The sequence below is a fragment of the Podarcis raffonei genome, chromosome 8 (genome assembly GCF_027172205.1).
Source record: "Podarcis raffonei isolate rPodRaf1 chromosome 8, rPodRaf1.pri, whole genome shotgun sequence".
Taxonomy (NCBI): domain Eukaryota; kingdom Metazoa; phylum Chordata; class Lepidosauria; order Squamata; family Lacertidae; genus Podarcis; species Podarcis raffonei.
Window position 1 is genome coordinate 9,358,791 of NC_070609.1, and position 21,348 is coordinate 9,380,138.

The 21,348-nt window shown below is 48.4% G+C and overlaps 1 protein-coding gene across 3 annotated transcripts in view; it reads right to left on the reverse strand.

Moving 5' to 3' along the window:
- The window catches only part of AXL (AXL receptor tyrosine kinase), a 70,051-nt gene that overhangs the window by 17,954 nt on the left and 30,749 nt on the right, over positions 1-21,348 (reverse strand). The window contains exons 5-13 of one of the 3 annotated variants that reach the window (XM_053397802.1): positions 12,490-12,570; positions 10,565-10,680; positions 8,413-8,608; positions 7,017-7,156; positions 6,741-6,885; positions 5,958-5,981; positions 3,469-3,595; positions 3,190-3,299; positions 1,843-1,938 (exon numbers count right to left, since the gene is read on the reverse strand). In XM_053397802.1, the coding sequence (XP_053253777.1) occupies positions 1,843-1,938; positions 3,190-3,299; positions 3,469-3,595; positions 5,958-5,981; positions 6,741-6,885; positions 7,017-7,156; positions 8,413-8,608; positions 10,565-10,680; positions 12,490-12,570 (1,035 nt within the window). Of the gene's footprint in view, positions 1-1,842; positions 1,939-3,189; positions 3,300-3,468; positions 3,599-5,957; positions 5,982-6,740; positions 6,886-7,016; positions 7,157-8,412; positions 8,609-10,564; positions 10,681-12,489; positions 12,571-21,348 lie in introns of all 3 variants that reach the window. The other 2 variants (XM_053397803.1, XM_053397801.1) reach the window with 2 other exon arrangements.

Sequence of the window (21,348 nt, forward strand, 5' to 3'; positions counted from 1 at the left end):
AATTAATTTGAATTCTCTTTTCCTTCAGATTGGCTTAAAGGTTGGAAAGGGAAATGAAAATACTGTACACAAGCTAGAAAACAGCATAGTTTATTAGAGAAGTAGAAGAGTTAGTTGTGGAGTTTGGAGCTGGAGCACGGAAAGAAAGAAAAAGAGATGAAACACTTTAGGAATGCAGTAAATGTTAGGAGAGCACAGTGGGCATTGCAGCTGAAAGGAAAAAACTCCAAAGGAACCTAAAAGCTGAAGTGAAGGGTGCAAATTGATAATTAATGGCCTGGTTAGGGAGACAGATTAGAATAAGCATAGCTGTTTGCATTTATCTCTGTTTTCTATTTGCTTTTATCGGTAACTACACAAACTGTAAAATTAGCTTGTTTTCTATAATTAAGTTCCCAAGAATTATTTAATGTGCTGCCTTACTGAAACTTGTAAGTGAAAGCATACTTTGTTTTGGAAAAAGTTTGATCTCCAGCTTTGTTATTCGCGCCATGTGCAAGTCCCGTACCTGTCTACCAATTAATGTCCAAAAGGTTCAAGAGCTGTTCAGTGGAGGCAGCCAGAGAAAAATAAACCCTGTTGCCTCTCCCTGGCTCTTTCTCTAAATCAGAAAGCCCCTAATGCTGTAGTCTCCAGACACATCTGTATGCATATGTGAAGCAGAAAGTGGCCATCTCAGGCCTGTCTTGGCCCGGAAACTAAGCTGCTGAGAAAAGAAAGGCCTAAGCCAGGGGTCAGCAACCTGCAGCCCATGAACCACAAGCGGCCCACAGGGGTCATTTAAACGGCCCACAAGCTGTCCCTGAACTGAGCCACTGTGATGGCCTGGGATTCGGACTTGGATGCTGAACCTGAGGAATCCCAGCCTGCACAGGATTCCCCGCCTCCAGAACCAGCTGAGCTGGGGCTGGGGCTTGACCCTGAAGGGTCCTCACCTGTGCTGGATCCTCAGGTGCAGGCATCAGCTGAGGCTGCTTGGCTCCTGAGCTGATGGAGGACCCATTGCCTGCAGGTGCTCCACTCTCAGCCCCGTCAGAGGAAGCTGAGGTTGCCTCTGGGTCCGGTAACCCTCCAGCCTCTCCTGAGCTGCAGAGGCTCAGGGCAGAGAGGCGGAGGGAACTAAGTTCCCGCAGGAGGAGGGCTCACCTCCAGGCCAGGAGAGGCGAGTCACCTGTGGGCAGGGGCCGCCCTATGCCTCGGGGCAGATAAAAGCCAGCCAGCCCCAGCCCCAAGTTGAGGGAGCAACACTGTTGGTTGCTAGTTCCTGCCTGAACCCAGTCCTGCCGGAGCTCCTGACCTCACCCGACTCCCTGCCTTGGACCCAGCTTCAGCTTTGACGGACTGCCTCCATACTGCACCCTCGACCTCGGACTGGACTCGGACGTTGCCTCACGGTTAACCCACGGGACCAGCACAGCCACCCACTTAGTGAGTCCCCGCGCACTGTGCTGAACCGGCACAGCACGAAGCAGGGACTCGCTTCCACAGCACAGGAAATTGCGTCCACGCATGTGCAAACACCGGAAATCACATCTGCAGACGCCAGAAATCACTCCTGCGCAGACACGATCCAGCCCACAGAGCGATCTCCGCGGGAGTGAACCGGCTCAGGCAAGGTAAACCTTGCTGACCCCTGGCCTAAGGGCAAGTAGTGTTCAAAATGGCGGCCCACATAGTCATCACTCAGGTGATTGTTGGCTCTGGTTGGCTGCCTATGGCCCTTGGCTTGTTGTTAACCATTCCAATAGGATCCCACCTGGCCTGAGGTCTCTCCCCAACTATGCCTCACTGAGGAGAAGCCTCCATCTTGGAAACAAGTGCCAGTTGACCAGGTTAATGTACCTTCACCGAGGGTTTTCCCCAAGGCCACCTTGTGGCGATCTATCATGACGTCTCGCAGCTTCTCTTTCAGCTCCTCGCTAATGCCCAGGCTGTTCACTGTCACAAGAAATGGAAAAAAGAGAGAGAGAAGGTCACAGCACATTATGCACACGGCCATCATGGGGCCCACACCTCCAGGTCTCTGTCACAGACCGAGATGCAGGGTTTAAACAGGGGGAGGATAGGGAAGGCGGCCTGATTTCTAAATGTAGTTGGAGAAGGGCTGGGGTGGTTAGTTGTTTGGCCAGGGTCCTTCAAGCTTTCAAAGAAACCTCAACCAATAGGCCAGCCAAGATGCACCAGCCATTTTCATCTCCTGCTGTTGCTGAGAGCATTTCACCAGGTCCCTTGTGGCTTCCAGCCTAATTTTCTGATTGTCTGGGAGCCCCATTTAAGCTCTTTCAGCTCAGGCTATTCCTCTCACTTCTGAGCCAGCAAAACAAGAGTTTTCCAAACCAGAAAGGCCACCCCTTCTTGCTCTCCCCTCCCCTTGGAGGTGTCTTAAGTTTTCTTTTCCAGTGGAGATGTTCCATTCTGTGGTTACTGAATACACAAAGCATCTTCACTGGGCTGTTTTGGGTCTGTTAAATCTTTCGTATTTTGTAAACCTTGGCATTCTCCCGCGTATGCAGGTACCTTCCTCTTCTTTCTCAGCGGCCCTGTTTTTCATTTAAATCCATCGGAACTCCCTACCTGAGCTCGATTTTAGAGTGGCCCTTCAGTGAGGCGAGGTGAAGCCATTTGCTTCAGACAGCAAATCTGACCGCCTCGTCGTCCTCTCCATCGCCAGCCCTGCTGGATTTTTCGCCCATGATGCTGTGGCAGTGCAGGGGTGACGGTAGGGGCAGGAGGGGGCGGGATTTGTAACGGTCACAGCAGTGGCATGGGTGTCATCAGGATGCAGCAAAACGACTTGGGCAGGCCCTGGGAGCGATAGTGGGACCAGGGAGGCAGGAATATTGGGCTCAACCCAAAAATAATAATGGCCAATAATCTCTCTGTCATGCTTCTCCAAATATTGTCAAAAGCAGGTTTGAATATCAAACTGTTGCAGGGCCAAAGCGCCCTGCGTCAAGGAGACTGCAAGGAGCATTGGCCATGACTGAGGCAAAAGATGGGAAGAAGGCAGGCGGAACTACCAAATTAAGGAGACAATAGCTGATGTCTGCCGAAAAAAGAGCATTGGGCAATGTCTGTATATTGGAAATAACCTACAACTGTGGTGGAGGTGGGAGCATTCCTTGTTGGATCCTGGACCACAAGGCTCAGGCACAATGCATGCTGGGTAGTTGGGAAAGGCGGACTCACTCCTTCCATGACACTCACAAGTGGCTTCGGTGGTCCGGCGGCTGTAGGATTTGCGGACTCGGTAGTGGACCACCAGCTCTCCCTGCTCCATGCTGGGTTCAAACGCCTCCCTGCAGAATGGGCAGGAGGAGAGAAACAGACAGTGAAAGAGGAGAAGCTACCACAGAATCACAGAAAGGCGAGAGTTGGATGGGGCCCTCAGTGGTCATCTAGTCCAACCCACTGCAATTCAGGAATTTCAATGAAAGCATCCATGGCAGGTGTCCGTTCTCCACTTACCCATAGCGGGTTTCCTTCCTCCTCATCCGTGCCAAGAAGATGATTATGAAGGCGGCAGCGGCGGCGGCCGTGGCTATGGCAATTACCACGTACCACCAGTGCCAGGAGAAGGCAGGGGCGGTGGTTTCTACTACGGAGAAGGGAAGAGGAGTAAGGGTCAATGGGAGGAGCCATTCCGGTTGCCCATCCAGCGCATCACCTTGTGGGATGTGATACATAAGTAGCAGTCAAGTACAACATTCCTTGTTTTCCTAGAGTGGATATGCGGGGGAATGTTTGGTTCAGCCAGTCGAAAACTTCCTGTTTCCTCCTGGCTGGGCACACTTCCTTTGTATGTGACTAGAGGTGGGTGTGACCTTACCTGTCCAGGTAACAAAAGGACAAGGCACACAGCACTCTCTCTCCTATCTTTGACTTCTTCCGTCGTTGGAGCAGTTTTTAGCTAGAGATGCTCTGGTGGTTTCCAGCCAACAGAGGACACTGGGATTATCCCCATATGGGACAGCTCCACATACTTTGTAACTAAGTCTGCCTTCAGGGATCCAATTGTGAACTATGGTACTGTGAGTAAACTTCTTTTATTGACTCTCAATAAGATTGTCGTGTGTTTATTCTTTTAAGAGGGATAAAAAGGGAACTTACCAGGAACATACAATTCAATACTGAATTGTATGGTATTGAGAGGCTTACACAAGCCTGCAATCAGCTACCCGCTGTGCATTAAAAGGGGAATGTAAAACTCTGCTAAGTAAAGGAACTTGCTAGCGCAAGTTAGGAAGGATATTAATAAACAATATATCCTCTCCTGCCTCCCTGAACATTCTCACACACCTTTCCCTGCCTCGGCTGTGCACATGACATACATTTAAAGCACATACGTTTTCCCCAGAGAATCCTGGGAATTGTAGTTTACTGCAAGCACCCTAAACAAACTACATTTCCCAGGATTCTTTGGAGTGGAGGGCAATGTGCTTTAAGTGTACGGTCAGTAGGCAGCCCCTGTTACTGTTTAAACAGGAAGAACAGAGGAGAGAATCCATTGACCGAATCTGGGACCAAGTACGATGCTGAGGGGAAGATGAGGGGATCTCCTAGTTTTTTGGCAGCCGGACGAGTTCTCCTTAGAAACCAGGGTGGAGAAAAACCAATGATTTTTTAAAAAATAAAAAAATAAAAATCAGATTTAAAAAAAATATTAAGTGGGTTTGTTACATTATAGTCCAAAGGCTATTCATCAGGATTTAAGTTTTTCATGTGTGCTAAAACTCAGTCTAAGGTTTTTTGTTTGTTTGTTTTTTAAAATCATTTAACCACATCAGTTAACAAACATGGATACATATGCTATAATGTTATTGTTTTAGTTAAGAAAATTGTTTAAATTGTTATTAAGGAAATGATTTTTCTCTTTCCAATAAAGTACAGCAGAAAAGTTGTCCAAATATAAACAGTTAACTTATTAAACCTCACAATAATTTCATAATTATCTGTCAATGTATTTCTAATAGTATAACCAAATCAGTAATTTTTGATATAACTATAAAAACTACTCTGAAAATTTATTATTCCAAAAACGAAACCTTCATCTGGCTGTAAATATTAAGATTATACCAGCAAGAACGAGTCTTTCTGTAAAAAAAAAAGATGATTTAAATCAAGTCTTACTGACTAGTGATTTAAATCAAGTCTTACTGACTCGTGATTTAAATAAAATCCACCCTGTTAGAAACCAACACTTCCTACACCACTTCAGGCTGTGACATTTGAAAACAACTGCCCCACACCCCAAAATCTTAATCCAGTTCAAAGTCTTGGACTGGAAAGAAGTGTGTGATTCTGTCAGTCAAACTTGGCCTTGAGAATCTTCCAGCGAAAGTTCAATATAAAATTTCCATGAAAACAAATTGTAACCAAATTCAATAAAAATCCCAGTTGGAACTGAACTTTTAGGAAAGTTTAGGAATCCCCTGCACTATCTGCTTGGTCCTTTCCAATCCTTTTGTTCAGATGTTTCCTGCAGCCAAAGCAGGTGTGTGTGTGTCACAAAAATTGAAAATATCCTAATCAAAATGGGAAGGCGGGTGGAAGGCAAATATGCAGCCTTCCCCACGTCCCCATCTTCCTCCCTGCCAATAGTCACAAAACACACAAAGCCTTGCAGCTCCTTCTCCTCCTAGAGGAGCCATTTTGAAAAAGGAGAGCAATGTCGCCCTCAAGCCTGGTCATGAGGTATTGCCTACACTGGGGAACTTTTGGAAAACAAAGTTTTAATTTATTCTTATTATCGCAAGAGAGAAGCTAAAACAAAACAAGATATAATCAAATAGCCAACACCAAAAGAAAGAAAGAAGGAAAGCAGATTTCCAGAACAAAGTGCTCTCTGGAATGTTCTAGAAGGAAATGGCACCGCCTCTTATTCCCCTATGCTGCCCATCCCAAAATCCCAAATCATTTCTGTAGGTCGCGGGTAGAGTGTTATGCACTGTTCTTACCTGGCTGGGGCTGCGGCAGTTCATCTGTAAAAGAGAAAAAACAATATATAAATTATGTGAATATGGTCACCCTCCAAGCCAAATGTCAGCGTCAAGCTTCCGCCAACGGGGCCTCAGGCTGTTTTTCTGGGGACATCAAAGAGAATCAAAACTCCTAAAGCAGAAAGCAAGGGTCCTGTTTTATAACCAGCTTCAGTTTCTGTGACTCCGCAAGGCGCCAGAAGCCATCGTAACAAGAAGTGGGATACAAATTAGAAGCAGGAGATCCTGCTAGATCAGAACCAGGACTGAGATCAGGAATTGCCCAACACAGAACCATTCTTAGAAAGCAGGAAGTCGAAGGCTGGGCCAGAAAAACGAAACAAAACAAAAAGAGAGATCAAATGATCGTTTTGGAAGAACCACCAAGGAGTTGGGAAACAGTTGGGAACAGTTAAGAACTTTTTTTAAAAAACAAACTTATTTTTTTGGCAGCCAAATGATTCCCCCATATCACATATGATACACTTAGAAAGATGTGCAGGAATAATTGGCTATGAAAACAGAACTTTATTTATTTCAAGTAGTCCTTAACTGGTTTCATCATTCTGAACTCTTTGGACTGTATCCTACGTTAGTCAGAGTAGACCCCCTGGGCAGCATCCAAGGAAACAAATTATGCTGTTATGTAACTTCCCCCCCTCTCCTTTCCCTGTGCTTCTGTTATTTGCCACAACACTAAAGCTTGTGAGGGAAACCCCCCCGTCAAAAAAAAAAAAAGACACATTATCTCGTATTCCTTACCGACATCCCCAGTGGAAACCATGATGGCTTTGCTCCAGGGACCGTCTCCTGCTTGTGTGTAGGCCGCGACACGGACGGTCAGATTGTGTACTGTTTTGTTCAGGTTCAAGACGGTCTCGTTGGTCAGCCCCACGTCCACAACCACCTGGTGGAGAGGGAGAGAGTGGCGAAAACGCCAGGCAGGGGATTAGGAAGATGGCAGGCGATGGCTCAGGCTAATTACAGGGGGTCAATGGGGAGGGTGCCCTCTCCAGTCCTGAGAAAGGAGGTCCTCACCTCGGGCGAGTCGCCGCTTTGACAGACCAGCTTGTATCCGCGTATGATCCCGTTGATGACACCACGCGGCTCTCGCCACTGCACGATGGTGCAGGTGCCATTCTGCGTGGCCATGATGTTCTCTGGCGCAGCGGTGGGCACTGCCACGGAAAAGTGTATGTTACAATGGAAACACTGCGGCCATGACCCTTTCTTATTAGCCACAAAATGGCATCAGGCAAGCGGCTATAGCCCAGTCTCAGCCACTTGACTGGTAACAACTATGGTCTAAGCTTCTAAACCACTGGTTCTCAAACTTTACCCCTCTGAGCCACACTTTCAGAATAACCGTTTGCTTGAGCCACCCCAATTTTTTTTATTGAAAACAAAAAAGAAACACTCCTAGCAGAGCTTGATTTATAACATAAAATGCAACTATTATATGATATGATTGCGGGATGTCAGGAAAGTATAAAACAAAGCAGCTACATAAGAACGCAAATCACTCCCAAAATACAATAATAAATGAACCTCTTATGCATGAACTTTAAGTACGTATAGCAATTCAATGAGAGAGGTGAGCTTGCTTTTGCCAGGTAATCTCATTTTTATTAGTTCTAATTCGAGACAAACTCTCATGAACACAAAAAAGCAGTCCTCTTTTCTGATCTTTCATATTTGTCAGAGCTGAAAATCCCTGTTCACAACAATAGGTTGCGGAGAAATCATTTCGGTACTATTCTATCCTAATGTTTAAATGTTTCTTTGATGGTCCTTGAATCTTCCAGCTACAACTGCTTTCCTCTCCTGCCATGCCACAGTGACAGGCCACACTCTTTGAGAACCACTGTTCCTCTCTAAACCAATGTTTCCCAACCGTGGCTCTCCAGTTGTTTTCGGACTAAAGTTCCCATAATCCCTGACCACTGGCCTTGCTAGCTAGGGATGATGGGAGTTGTAGTCTAAAAACAGCTGGGAAACTCTGACTCTAAACCAGCCTTTCTCAACCTTGGGTTGTTGGACTACAACTCCCATCATCCCTGACCACTGGTCCTGCCGGCTAGGGATGATGGCAGTTGTAGTCGAAAACATTTGAAGACCCAAGGTTGGGAAAACCCGGCTCTAAGCCATGCGTTAGGCCCCCTCCATCTTCCTGGCTTCCAAACTGGCCCCTCTCTAAGTTCAGAGACAGCCTGTGGCCTTTCGGATGTTGCTTGGGCCCCAACTCCCATAAGGCCCAGCTAGTATGTCCAACGGCCCGGAGGCTGATGGGAGTTGTAGTCTAGCAACGTCTGGTTCCTCATTCTTGCTCCAAGATGCACCCCTCTGTGATTTCCTTTCTCCTCCGAGAGATCAAGGCAGAACCCAGAAGGATCGACCACCTACTCTCCCCCCCCAACTCCCCTTTCAAGCTCACCTCCTTCCAAGGTTTCCATAGCAACCCAGTGGGTCCACGGGGAGTTGCCCTCTCGGGAGCGACAGGACACCCGTACGTGGTAGGTGGTGAAGGGGCTCAAGCCATCCAGGGTGTGGCTGAACGGGGGGACGTGGAGGTTCTGGTTATAGAGTTCCCGGTCCGACACGGTGCTGAGGTCCTCGTCCGAGCGCACAGCCTGGGGAAAAGGAGCAGGGGTAAGGATTTGAGGATGGAAAGGCAGCGTGTGCCGGGGATGGGTTGATGGGGCAGGACCTAGGAACATATTATGCTCTACAATAATCTAGCTGAGATTCCTGCCTTGCATGAGATGACCCTCTGGGCATAGAAGCCGACTCCTAGGGCCCCCCACCTATTTTTTTTTTTAGGGGGCTACCCCCCCAAAAAAGTTGATGGGCATTGCCATTCAAATAGTGTGTGCGCACTGCACAATGTGACTGATTTTGCTGGGCTTAGCACCCCCCTCCTCAATGTTTTATGCAAGTTGGCACCCCTGCCACTGGGACACCTTCCAACTATACAATTCTATAATTCTATACGAAGCCTCACTGGACCGTGTAACAACATTGAAGAATGAAATAAAGAAGAGAAAAAGGAAACTCCCCCTCCCCTCTGCAGTGGCACAGTCCAGGATTTTTGCCGACTGCATAATATGTACATCGGCTCAAAGGCTCAATCTCTGTGGCGGAATTCCAGACTGTACCACTTTGCGGTGCAGGTGGCACGTCACACTTTTTCAAAGCGCTCTCTATGTTGAGGCTCTCCTCCATTGGGGAAATTTCAAAGTTCCAGACATTTTGCTGATTTCCCAAAATCCCCCCCCCCCGTGCTAATTCAGTCACAAGAGACTAGGGCCCTGCGGGACTTGACATCTTTCCGCAGGGCCTGCAAGACAGAGCTGTTCCACGAGGCCTTTGGTCAGGGCGCAGCCTGACTCCCTCCTTTGGCAATCTTCACAGAACTTTAGCTTGATGGTTGCCATCAATTTGAATTTAATTAAGTTTTATAATGAAATGTTTTTAGAATGTTGCACTATTTTATTGTTGTTAGCCACCCTGAGCCCGGCTTCGGCTGGGGAGGGTGGGATATAAATAATTTTATTATTATTATTAGAATCCCGGACATGTCTGGGAAGAGCCGAACGTATGGCAACCCTACATTAGGACCTGTGAGAGACCAGGGTTCGAATCCCTACATGGCCATGACGCTTGTTGGGTGTCCTTTGGCCAATCACTGCCTCTCAGCCTCACCTACCTCACAGGGCTGTTGTGAGAAAGAAGAGCGACCACCTTGAGCAAATTGAATAAAGGTAAAGGTAAAGATAAAGGGACCCCTGACCATTAGGTCCAGTCGTGGCCGACTCTGGGGTTGCAGCGCTCATCTCGCTTTATTGGCCGAGGGAGCCGGCGTACAGCTTCCGGGTCATGTGGCCAGCATGACTAAGCCGCTTCTGGCAAACCAGAGCAGCGCACGGAAATGCCGTTTACCTTCCCGCCGGAGCGGCACCTATTTATCTACTTGCACTTTGACATACTTTCAACTGTTAGGTTGGCAGGAGCAGGGACCGAGCAATGGGAGCTCACCCCATCACGGGGATTCGAACTGTCAACCTTCTGATCGGCAAGTCCTAGGCTCTGTGGTTTAACCCACAGCGCCACCTGCTTGAATAAATACATGTAATTAAATAAAAAAAATGCGGAGGAGGATTTTTGTCTCAGAGGCACCTGCCTTCTGCTCTTGAGCCGTTTGCTTTGTTTTATGTGGGGAAAGCATTCAAAACCTGCGCCCACCCAAACCCCAAACTGGTACAGATCACTCTGCCACCTCAGGCCCTAGAAGGGGACGGACAGATGGCCCCATATTTGAACACCCCGCCCCCTTGCTATCAGTTTTGTTTCCTGGCCTCTGCAATCCCTTTTCGAGGCTCTTTCAGTTCCCTGTTCCTGGGAGCTTGTCACACGTCATGAGGCCATCCGGTTGGACATTTAAGAGAAGCAGAAGCTGGCCAGGAAATGGCTCCTAAAAATAAAAGCGTTCCCTCGAAGGGCAGGGGCGAAAGTGGCCGAGTGAGGCATCCTTCCTCAAAATAGTTGGGCGAGGGAACTTGGGCTGGCTTCAAGGCTTCCCTTCTTACCTGGATGGTGCAGAACTCAAGAGCGTAGGCCCCACTCGGTCCTGGTTCCCATGTCACTTCCAGGTGGTGGTCACTACGATGCAGAAGGGATAAGGCACTTGGCCGCCCAGGAACCACTAGAGGGAAGATGTAAGAGAGCAGGTGTATGATATACCACAAGAGCTTACTGCGGAGGAAAGTCAAAAAGAGGGTGTTTTACAGTGTGGCCCTATGCATGTTTACTCAGACGTAAGTCCCACTGTGGTCAGCGGGGCCTACATACCTGTGATTAGGATACAGGCTCCTTCTCAAGGGCTTGTTCATCATTACTGTGATCCAGAAGTTGTGAAGAATACACGGATTCCTTTTATAAAATACTTTACTGATAAACCTGAACAACAGCAACTACCAAAACCACAGACTGGACTTTGGCAAACTTAACTGAATTTATCTGTTCCTAGAGGGGCAAGGGGGACGAGTTGGGGTTTTGTTTTTGCATCTTTTCTCTCTCTCTCTCTCTTTGGTAATTGTTATATACTGCAGATCAATAAAACTTTATTTTAAAAAGAATACTCGGGCAATTACACGAAGCACACTTATTGCGCCAGCTACCTTTCTAGATGCATGCCAAGGAATCCCTGCTGATGGAAAGCTAGCATTTCAAGGATAAAGGTTTTGTCTCAAGTCTTATGCTCAACATGCTCATTTTCTACTTGCAGGGAATTTCGGGGGGGGGGTGTCAGTAATGATCCAAATCTGCGATCTGAAAGCAGCATGTGCTCCTCCTATAAACTCAGGGCAACTTGCCAAGTTAAAAAAGGATCTTTGTGTTGTATGTTTGCATTTGAAGCCCGGGTTTTTAAAAATGCAAATTGCATCAGCTGCGGAAGGGGGATGCTACTTAACAGGATCAAAGAAGGTGTAGGGTGTGTGTGTGTGTGGACACCTTCCCTTTCCTCCTCTCCTGTGGTCCTGATGAACATTCCTCCTCTGAAGCGAGTATATTCACTGGGAGAAATTCTCCCAAACACCCTCACTGCCTGGGAGCAATTGATAAGATTTTCTCCCTAAGCAAAAAAACCTAGCTTCGTAAATGGGGCTTTCGTCCAGAATTACGGCAGGGGAGGAATTTCCCCTCTGTGCCTGCACAGATCCCATTACCGTATTTTTCGCACCATAGGGCGCACCGGACCATAGGGCGCACCCAGTTTTTTTGGGGGGAAAAATTATTTCCCCCCCAGGCACGGGGCTGGGGCGGGGGAAGCTCGAGCTTCCCCCGACCCCAGCCCCCAAACAGGCAGCTCTCTGTAAGCCGTGGGAGCGCTCCCGCTGCTTGCGGAGAGGTCCGCGAAGCCTGGGCGCGCTGAGCTCAGCGCGCGCAGGCTTCGGCATGCTGGCAACTCTCTGCAAGCAGCGGGAGCGCTCCCACTGCTTGCGGAGAGGTCCGCGAAGCCTGGGCGCGCTGATCTCAGCACGCGCAGGCTTCGGCATGCTGGCAATTCTCCGCAAGCAGCGGGAGCGCTCCCGCTGCTTGCGGAGAGGTCCGCGAAGCCTGGGCGCGCTGAGCTCAGCGCGCGCAGGCTTCGGCATGCAGGCAACTCTCCGCAAGCTCCCGCTGCTTGCAGAGAGGTGTGCGAAGCCTGGAGAGCGTGAGGGGTCGGTGCGCACCGACCCCTCTCACTCTCCAGGCTTCAGCGAAAGCCTGCATTCGCACCATAGGACGCACACACATTTCCCCTTCATTTTTGGAGGGGAAAAAGTGCGTCCTATGGTGTGAAAAATACGGTAATTATCACACACACCAGCTGACAGCGTTTGCGCTGTTAAAAACTTCTGTGTTAAATCCAAATATGCATTTAGCTTCACCCTCACAGTGTACCTAAAGCAGTTGTGCTGCAGCCTTGGCAAAGGTCTCTAGGAATGCACCCCACAACTTTTCCTCTCACCTGTCACCTTTGCAGTCCGAGATGTGCCCACCCCCTTATCGTTGTGGGCCTCGCATGAGAATGATGCGCTGTGATTCAGACCTGAGAGATGAAAGAAAGCACAAAAGTAGATGTATTTAGTCATTATCCACAGCAGCCTTGTTTTAAAATGCAATGGTTATTAGCATATTTGTTCCGGTTTTAGATCTAAGGCGATTTTACGTTCCTAAGCTCATGAATCTTTGCAGTGTTCTTGTGAAGTCATTTGCGCTCCCAGCTTACAGAGCGCTGCATGTTCATTATTTATAACCTAGGTTGCCAGGTGAATTTAAGACTGAGCGGAGACTTAAATCTCTCTCTTCCAGGCCCGAGTCTCACCCTCTACTCCACAAGGCAGTACTCAGGACCTCTCAGTTTTTGCCTTACAAATCCAGCATCCCTGTAAAGTAGCTAATCTTCCCATTTTACAGATCTGGAAAGGAGACTGAGGCGTTAACCAGATAAATTATAGGGGAACAGGAAGAGTAAGCCCATGCTCAAACTATGGAGGGAGTGAGAGGTGGTAGTACCATTTGTGTGTTGAGGTCCCTTAATAAAATCCACCGAGGCAGGACCTCCTCTCCTGTTATTTGTGCCCCAGAATAAACTCATATCTTCCACACCTAGCATGACATTCTGGGTACTTCTTAAGAAGAGCACACTGTGGACTTCTCGAGAGTAATGTACAACAGTACCTCAAGCTCACGCCCTCCCCACTTTCTCCAGTTTCAAATTACCGGCAAAGAAAAATCAGGGAAATTAGATTGGGGGCTATTCTGGGCTGTTGTTACAGATTTCCAGCATTCTAGATCACCCCCCCCCAAACCCCCCCCTGCAACGCTTTTATTATTAATAATATTTTATCAAAATAATAAAATACACCTTTGCCCAAAGTCCCCGCGCACAAGGCGAACATTTTTATTCAGAATAATTATTTAATCCCGTGTGAATAAAATGTCACCTTACTTACATTAAAATTAGCACCTCTGCTAATTAAACTGACTTTGATATGGTGCTTGGGTTTGTGTGGCTTTTACACGTGTGTTTCATTTGTAAGGGACGCAGGTGGCGCTGTGGGTTAAACCGCAGAGCCTAAGGCTTGCCGATCAGAAGGTCGGCGGTTCGAATCCCCGCGACGGGATCAGCTCCCGTTGCTCGGTCCCTGCTCCTGCCAACTTAGCAGTTCGAAAGCACGTCAAAGTGCAAGTAGATAAATAGGTACCGCTCTGGCGGGAAGGTAAACGGCGTTTCTGTGCGCTGCTCTGGTTCGCCAGAAGTGGCTTAGTCATGCTGGCCACATGACCCGGAAGCTGTACACCGGCTCCCTCGGCCAATAAAGCGAGATGAGCACCGGAACCCCGGAGTCGGCCACGACTGGACCTAATGGTCAGGGGTCCCTTTACCTTTACCTTCATTTGTAAGGTGCTCTGAGCATCTCCTTTACGGAAGGGGAAAGCAGGGTGTGCTTTTTTAAGAGTAAACAATATTAAATAACAACATTCAGGAGGTCCCAAGTTCAGCCAGGGAGGGCTGGGAGAGAGAGAGATCCTCATGTAAAATCCTGGGGAGTTGCTGATAGTCCAGATATTCTTCAACCTTGGGACCAAGGGGTGAGTTGTTCCTCAACATCTGGTGACCCAAGGTTGAGGAGCAGAGAGCTAGACAAGGCTGGGCTAGATGGACTGTTGTCTGGCTTCCTGTGTCCTCCTGGGAACTGAACGGCCTCCAGTTCCGTGATGGAAGAAAAGGCAGGGCATAGACGTTAGCAAACAAACGGACGTAAGAAAAGAAAAGCCAGACTTTTGTCCTCCTCCAGCCAACCAGGTCCCTTCCTGCCACCCTCCCCTCTGCCCCTGAGAAACAACATCTGGGGAGCAGTCCTCTGTCCCAGCTGGTATGTCCTGTTCCTTCCGCCCACCCGTCTGTGGTTTGGGTTTCCTCATGTCTGGTTCCAAGCTCCAAGCCTTGGCCCCGTTTCTGTGCTTCGGATGGTCTCTCGAGCCAGGACTCCTGGGTTCGTTTATCCTGATTAGGGAAAAGGGTGGCTGGAGGAGGCGCTACTGCAAGAAACAGGGGCTGGCTTCAGTTGCCATCAGGACGGCCACAGGGAGCCCTCCGGATAAAGGTCTGCTTGATCCAGTTCTGGTTTAAAGATTAAAAAAGGATAAGAACTGAGAGGCAGCAGGGATAAGAACTGAGAGGAGCTTCCCTCCAACAGCCCAGGGGCAGCAGATTAAGCTGGCACACACAGGTCACCGTGGGTTGGTGAAATATATTCGGAGTCAAGTGTGGATTTCATGCTCTTTGTTCAGCTCATAGTGGTGAGGAGGAATGGAAGTTCCCTCAGAATGTCTGCCTTACATACATTATTTACACAATGGGCCCCATGTGATTGGCTAATTCTGGGATTCTCCTGTAGGCCAATCCGGTTGTGGATTCCCTTCCACCTGGAGTTGGATTGGGTGGCTCCAGTGGACCAATCAGACTGCTGCATTCTGGATCCTATTGTTCTAGGACCAATCAGACTGCTGCATTCTGAATCCTATTGTTCTAGGACCAATCAGACTGCTGCATTCTGAATCCTATTGTTCTAGGACCGATCAGACTGCTGCCTTGTGGGTCCTATTCAACTCAGTACATAACAGTTGGGCTGAGGAAAACCTTCCATTGGAGAAAGGTTTTCTCTCCCTGCAATGGAATGGTTTCCTCCTCCGCACGTGTCGTAGAGGGAAGTGAGGGTAAGGTGAGCTACTTGGAAAGGTGGCCCATCTAGGAGCAAAACTCCGGTCCTAAACATCCGCTGCCTTGCGGGATAACTTTGGGAGAAGAAAAAGTCTATGGAGTAAACCCTACACAAATGTGGAGTGGAGTCCCTAAGGCGGTTGGATGGTGTCTTGTATGCCTCCTTTTGGCAGCTCCTGAAGCCAAGCTGGTACTGAATGTATTGCTCTGCTTTCCTTTGGACCACATCAGTGAGGCTGAGAAAGGGGGTCTTGTCGTTGGGGCAGCCCAGGACCTCCACGCGCACTGCCCAGGATTGCGCCCCTGGGAGACCACTTTGGTACTGCTAACGCAGTGGTTTGGCTTCACACCCACATCCACATGTCTCTCAAGACAGACAGATGCCAAAACAAATATGTGAATGAAGCCAGTATCTATGCACATGCTAACTGTGTTTAATTGGCCTTCACAGCTTATAGGCTTCAATTTGCCTTACTATCAAACCCTCTGTAAGCTCCTTTACAACTAAGCTCCTCTTGTTAGTTTATCGCTGGTTTCGTTTCTTTTTAGACATTTTAAACCACTTGTTTTCAACCGCTTTTCTCAATAATTCCACTTGTAAATCCCTTAGAGATTTGTAACAGTAAAAGGCATATAATTTTTTTAAAAAAATGTAAAGAAGCAAGCAAAACCAAACAGTGCACAGGTCTAAAGTCATATTTTGTCCAAAAGTGAAATGATGGTGCTGCAGTTTTTGGTTCTGTTTAAAGGGCTACAGTCATTCATACATCCATTAAGGAAAGATTTATTTTTTAAAAATCACATTTATCTCCCACCTTCTCCTCCAAGGATCTCATGGCAGCACACATTGGTTCTCTTTCTCCCCATTTTATCCTCACAACAACCCAGCCAGGCTGAGAGGCAGTGACTGGCCCAAGATCACCCTGCGAGATCGGGGATTTGAATCCTGGTCTCTTGGGTCCTGGTCCAACACTGTCATTTTCAGAGGAGCTGGGGAAATTATCAGTCTTTAAAGCAAGGATCTCTCAACACCCTTTTTGGGCCTGGGATCCCATTTGGGAATCTACCGTATTTTTTGCTCTATAAGACTCACTTTTTCCCTCCTAGAAAGTAAGGGGAAATGTGTGTGCGTCTTATGGAGCGAATGCAGGCTGCGCAGCTATCCCTGAAGCCAGAACAGCAAGAGGGATCGCTGCTTTCACTGCGCAGCGATCCCTCTTGCGGTTCTGGCTTCTGAGATTCAGAATATTTTTTTTCTTGTTTTCCTCCTCCAAAAACTAGGTGCGTCTTGTGGTCTGGTGTGTCTTATAGAGCGAAAAATACGGTAAGTAACTTTGGTAAGAAACCACAAAACAACAATTTCACAGCAGGAAAACTGGCGATACTCCCTCTGTAAAGAAAGAAGGCAACACACACACACACACACACACACAGAGCAGAGTGCCAGCTTGGCCTCACAACTGTGGGTGCTTGGGGCTTTGGGGGCCATGCAGTGTACCCAGCCCCTTCATGGATAATTTTGTGGGTGCTTGGGCACCCAGGGCCCCAGGGATTTGGCACCTGTCTCTCTCTCCCTCTCTCTCTCTCTCCACACACCCCCTCTCTCACACACAAATAAATAAATAAAACACAGGCATAAAAAGCAGGCAACCCACAACTAAATAAGGAAAAATCCAAAACAAATTCCAAGCTTTTTTTAAAAAAAATGGAAGGGGTGGGAGGCCTTGATAGGGGCTAAGGGCAATGCCTGAGGGTGACATAGTTTCCATGGGAACCACATTGGGGACCCTGGTTCTAAAGATTTGTTAAAAATATATGCACAGTGGACGCTCGGGTTGCGAATGTGATCTGTGCAGGATGCACATTCGCAACCTGCAGTGGCGCATCTGCACATGCGCTGGTTGTATTTCTGCGCTTCTGCGCATGTGCAAAGCACAATTTAGCACTTCTGTGCTTGCACGACTGCCAAAACCCGGAAGTAACCTGTTCCGGTACTTCCAGGTTTCGGCGGTCCATAACCTGAAAAAACGCAACCTGAAGCATCTGTAACCCGAGGGATGACTGTATGTGTATTTCTTTCAAAGCACATAAAGGTACAAACATGATGCAAGGAGGAGGAGTTTGTCAATAGCGATGACACAGTCACTAGCCAATAGGTGCCTCTGCCTCTTTTGTAACAGCATTCCATGCCGCAAGCTCCGTCACAGCAGTGAGGTGTGTGCGTCCCGTTGCATTTCTGTGAAGTATTATGGCGAGCGAACATGACGCACGCACACAGACCCCACCGAGGATGAAAAGGCTGAATGAAAGCTTTCAGATCCCCGACGGCAGCCAAGAGCCACTGCACTTTGAACACACCATTGTTACTGAGATTTGGCGAAGGGCCCAGATTTAACCCTCTCTCCCACGCAACAACAGGTGCTATTTTCTGACCGCACCATTCCTGTAAGGACTGAGTCAGCCGGTGGGCACCCGGAAGCTGTCACCTGGACCAACTGATGGCATTTAAGGGGGGGAGGGAAGATGTAAAAATCCCATGCAGGCAGACCACCTGCTTGGTGGCCCTGACATCCCTGTGGAGAGGCAAAGGCTAAGGGCCAAGTACCGCAGACAAGAGGCAAAGAGAGCGCGGGTGAACAACGGCCAGCCCCCTCACGGTGGTTGCTGCTGTTCTCCGACCACATCATTCCTGCAAGGGCTGAGTCAGCCAGTGGGCAACTGCATAAACAGATGGCGTTGGCAGGAAAGGAGCAGCCAGGGAGATCTGCACGGAAGCACCCACTTCGTTCCACATTAATGCAAAGGCTCACAGGCGAGAAACTCTGTGGAGTTCACAGAGACAACCAGGAATCAGAGAACTAGCTTGCCCCTTTGCCGCTGTTAGAGGGGATCCCGAACGCTTTGGATCCCCAACGCCTTGGAACTTGGACGTTTTGGCTCCCGAACGCCGCAAACCCGGAAGTGATTGTTCCGGTTTGTGAACGTTCTTTTGGAACCTGAACGTCCGATGGGGCTTCCGTGGCTTCCGATTGGCTGCAGGAACGTCCTGCAGCCAATCAGAAGGTGCAATTTGGTTTTCGAACGTTTTGGAAGTCGAAAGGACTTCCAGAACGGATTCCGCTTGACTTCCAAGGTACGACTGTACCTAGGTTCCCTTACAGGAGGCCAGTAATAACCTGGTAACGAATCAAATGCATTTATTCGTACATACAAGGTGGCAACCCCGATGCGGACGTCACTATGAAGGATTCAAATATAGAATCATAGAGTCGTAGTGTTGGAAGGGACCCCGAGGGTCATCTAGTCCAACCCCCTGCAATGCAGGAATCTCAGCTAAAGCAACCCTGACAGATGGCCGTCCAACCTCTGCTTAAAAACCTCCAGAGGAGGAGAGACTACAAACTTCCACTATTGAACAGCTCTTCCTGTGAGAAAGCTATTTCTGATGTTTAGTTGGAATCTCCTTTCTTGGAACTTGAAGCTGTTGTTTTGGGGACTACCCTCGGGAGAGAGGGAAAACAAGCTTGCTCCATCATCCGTGTGAAAACCCATTAGCTAGTGGAAGACGGCTATTCTAGCTCCTCTCAGTCTCCTCTTCTCCAAGCTAAACACACCCAACTCCCTCAACTGTTCCTCATAAGGCTTGGTTTCTAGACCCTTGATTATCTCGGTTGCCCTCCTCTGTACATATTCTAGTTTATCTATATCCTTCTTAAATTACTGTATTTTTCGCTCTATAAGACACACCAGACCACAAGACGCACCTAGTTTTTGGAGGAGGAAAACAAGAAAAAAAATATTCTGAATCTCAGAAGCCAGAACAGCAAGAGGGATCGCTACGCAGTGAAAAGAGCCATCCCTCTTGCTGTTCTGGCTTCTGTGATAGCTGCGCAGCCTGCATTCGCTCCATAAGACGCACACACATTTCCCCTTACTTTTTAGGAGGAAAAAAGTGAGTCTTATAGAGCAAAAAATATGGTAGCGGTTCACAGCTTTGGACAATTAGTGTGCAATCAGTCCCTTTTGTCGCTATCCCATTTTACATCATAAGGCACAAGTGTTTAATCCGTCATTCTCTCCGAAGCTTCTGCATCATAATTTGCCGCATCCTCCCGTCTCCTAGGGGGAGCGCAGAGAGAAGAAACGCCACGGTGAATCTGCAGCAGCACAACCGGATGCCTTCATCTCCCCCGGCTGCAACCAAACACATCTCTCCTGCATCGGTCTCTATGGCCGCAGCAGGTGCTACAGCCTTCCAACAGTTTGACTTCACCCCCCAAAATTCTCTCTTCCATGGTCTCCCACCTAAGTGCTTAATCTGCAATTGTCTCTGAAACTCCTACAGCAAGATTTGCTGCATCCTCCATCTCCGGATGTCTCCAAACGCTTTCTTATCTGCAACATAGCTCACTCACTCCCTTTCTAGCATTTGGCCTTGTTTTATTTCCACCCAGCAGTTTCTCTTCAAGATGATTTAACTATTTCGGTCTCTTCGCTGCCGTGAGAAGGGTCTGGTGAGGACATCCTTCCCTCCAACTTGGTGCCCTCTGCAGTTGGTTATTGCTTTATTTATTGCATTTATATCCTACTTTTTCCTCCTCCAAGGAGCTGAACCACAGTGTACGTGGTTGTCTCCCTGCTCTCCTTCTTTAATCGCTACAACAACCCTGTGCTGGGCTGAGAGGTGGTGACTGGCCCAAGGACACCCAAAGTGAGTTTCATGGCTCTCTCTTCTTCTTCTTCTTCTTTGGCGATCCTTCATGGCCAAGTAAGACTGTCTTCCATGAACATGGTTTTAACAGTGAGTCCATGTGACTGTGGAGGCCAATTCTGGATCCACACACCCTTCCAGTTGGGACATAGGTCCCAACTGGAATTGATCACAGGGTTTGCCAAGCGTGCCTTCCTCTTCACACGTTTCTCCCTTTCGTCCTGAGTTCGAGCGTCTTCAAAATCTATCTAGAGAAGTGTGCATGCATACGAAAGCTTATACCAAGAACAAGGTTAGTTGGTCTCCAAGGTGCTACTGGACATTTTTTTAATTTTTTAAATATATTTCAAAATCTATGACACCTTTGGTGAAGGCTGTTCTCCAATTGGAGCGCTCGCAAGCCAGTGTTTCCCTGTTGTCGGTGTTTATACTATATATATTTTTAGTTTTGCCTTGAGAGAGTCTTTAAACCTCTTTTGTTGACCACCAGCATTATGCTTACCATTTTAAAGTTCAGAATAGAGTAGTTGCTTTGGAAGAGGATAATCAGGCAACCCATGGCTGAGCAAGGATTTGAACCCTGGTACTTGGGGCCGAGGGATGCGGGTGGCGCTGTGGGTTAAATTACAGAGCCTAGGACTTGCCGATCAGAAGGCTGGCAGTTCGAATCCCCGTGACGGGGTGAGCTCTTGTTGCTCGGTCCCAGCTCCTGCCAACCTAGCAGTTCGAAAGCATGTCAAAGTGCAAGTAGATAAATAGGTACCACTCCAGCGGGAAGGTAAACGGCGTTTCCATGCGCTGCTCTGGTTCGCCAGAAGCGGCTTAGTCCTGCTGGCCACATGACCCGGAAGCTGTACGCCGGCTCCCTCGGCCAATAAAGCGAGATGAGCGTCGCAACCCCAGAGTCGGTCACGACTGGACCTAATGGTCAGGGGTCCCTTTACCCTTTACTTGGGGCCGAGGCAGCCTTGCGGTGTTTTAAGCCACTAATGAATCCATAGCCCAGGAACCTTTCAAGAAAAGCATGTAGGTACGTGATGGGGCTCTTTATTGTCTGTCCCCAGCACCTGCTATACAGAGGGATGCCATCCCTGTGCATGGGACAGCAGATCTAGCCGTTGTAGCAATTACTTCCTCTGAGCTTTCGGATTTTCTGGTTTCCAGCCAGGCTCTTCCCGGCCTGCCCACAGCCCACCTGCCTCCGAGGTCCTCCTTGCATGCCAGACAAGGACATGAAACAGCATGCATACTGTAATTGCAAACGTGGGTGGAAAGAGATGATTCTTCTTTCTCTCTCTCTCTCATAGTCCTTTGCAGGTGGACTCCTAGGATTGATGCGGCAGCGTTGAAGCAAGAGGACCGCACTCTTTTGGAGAAGTGCATTGTGC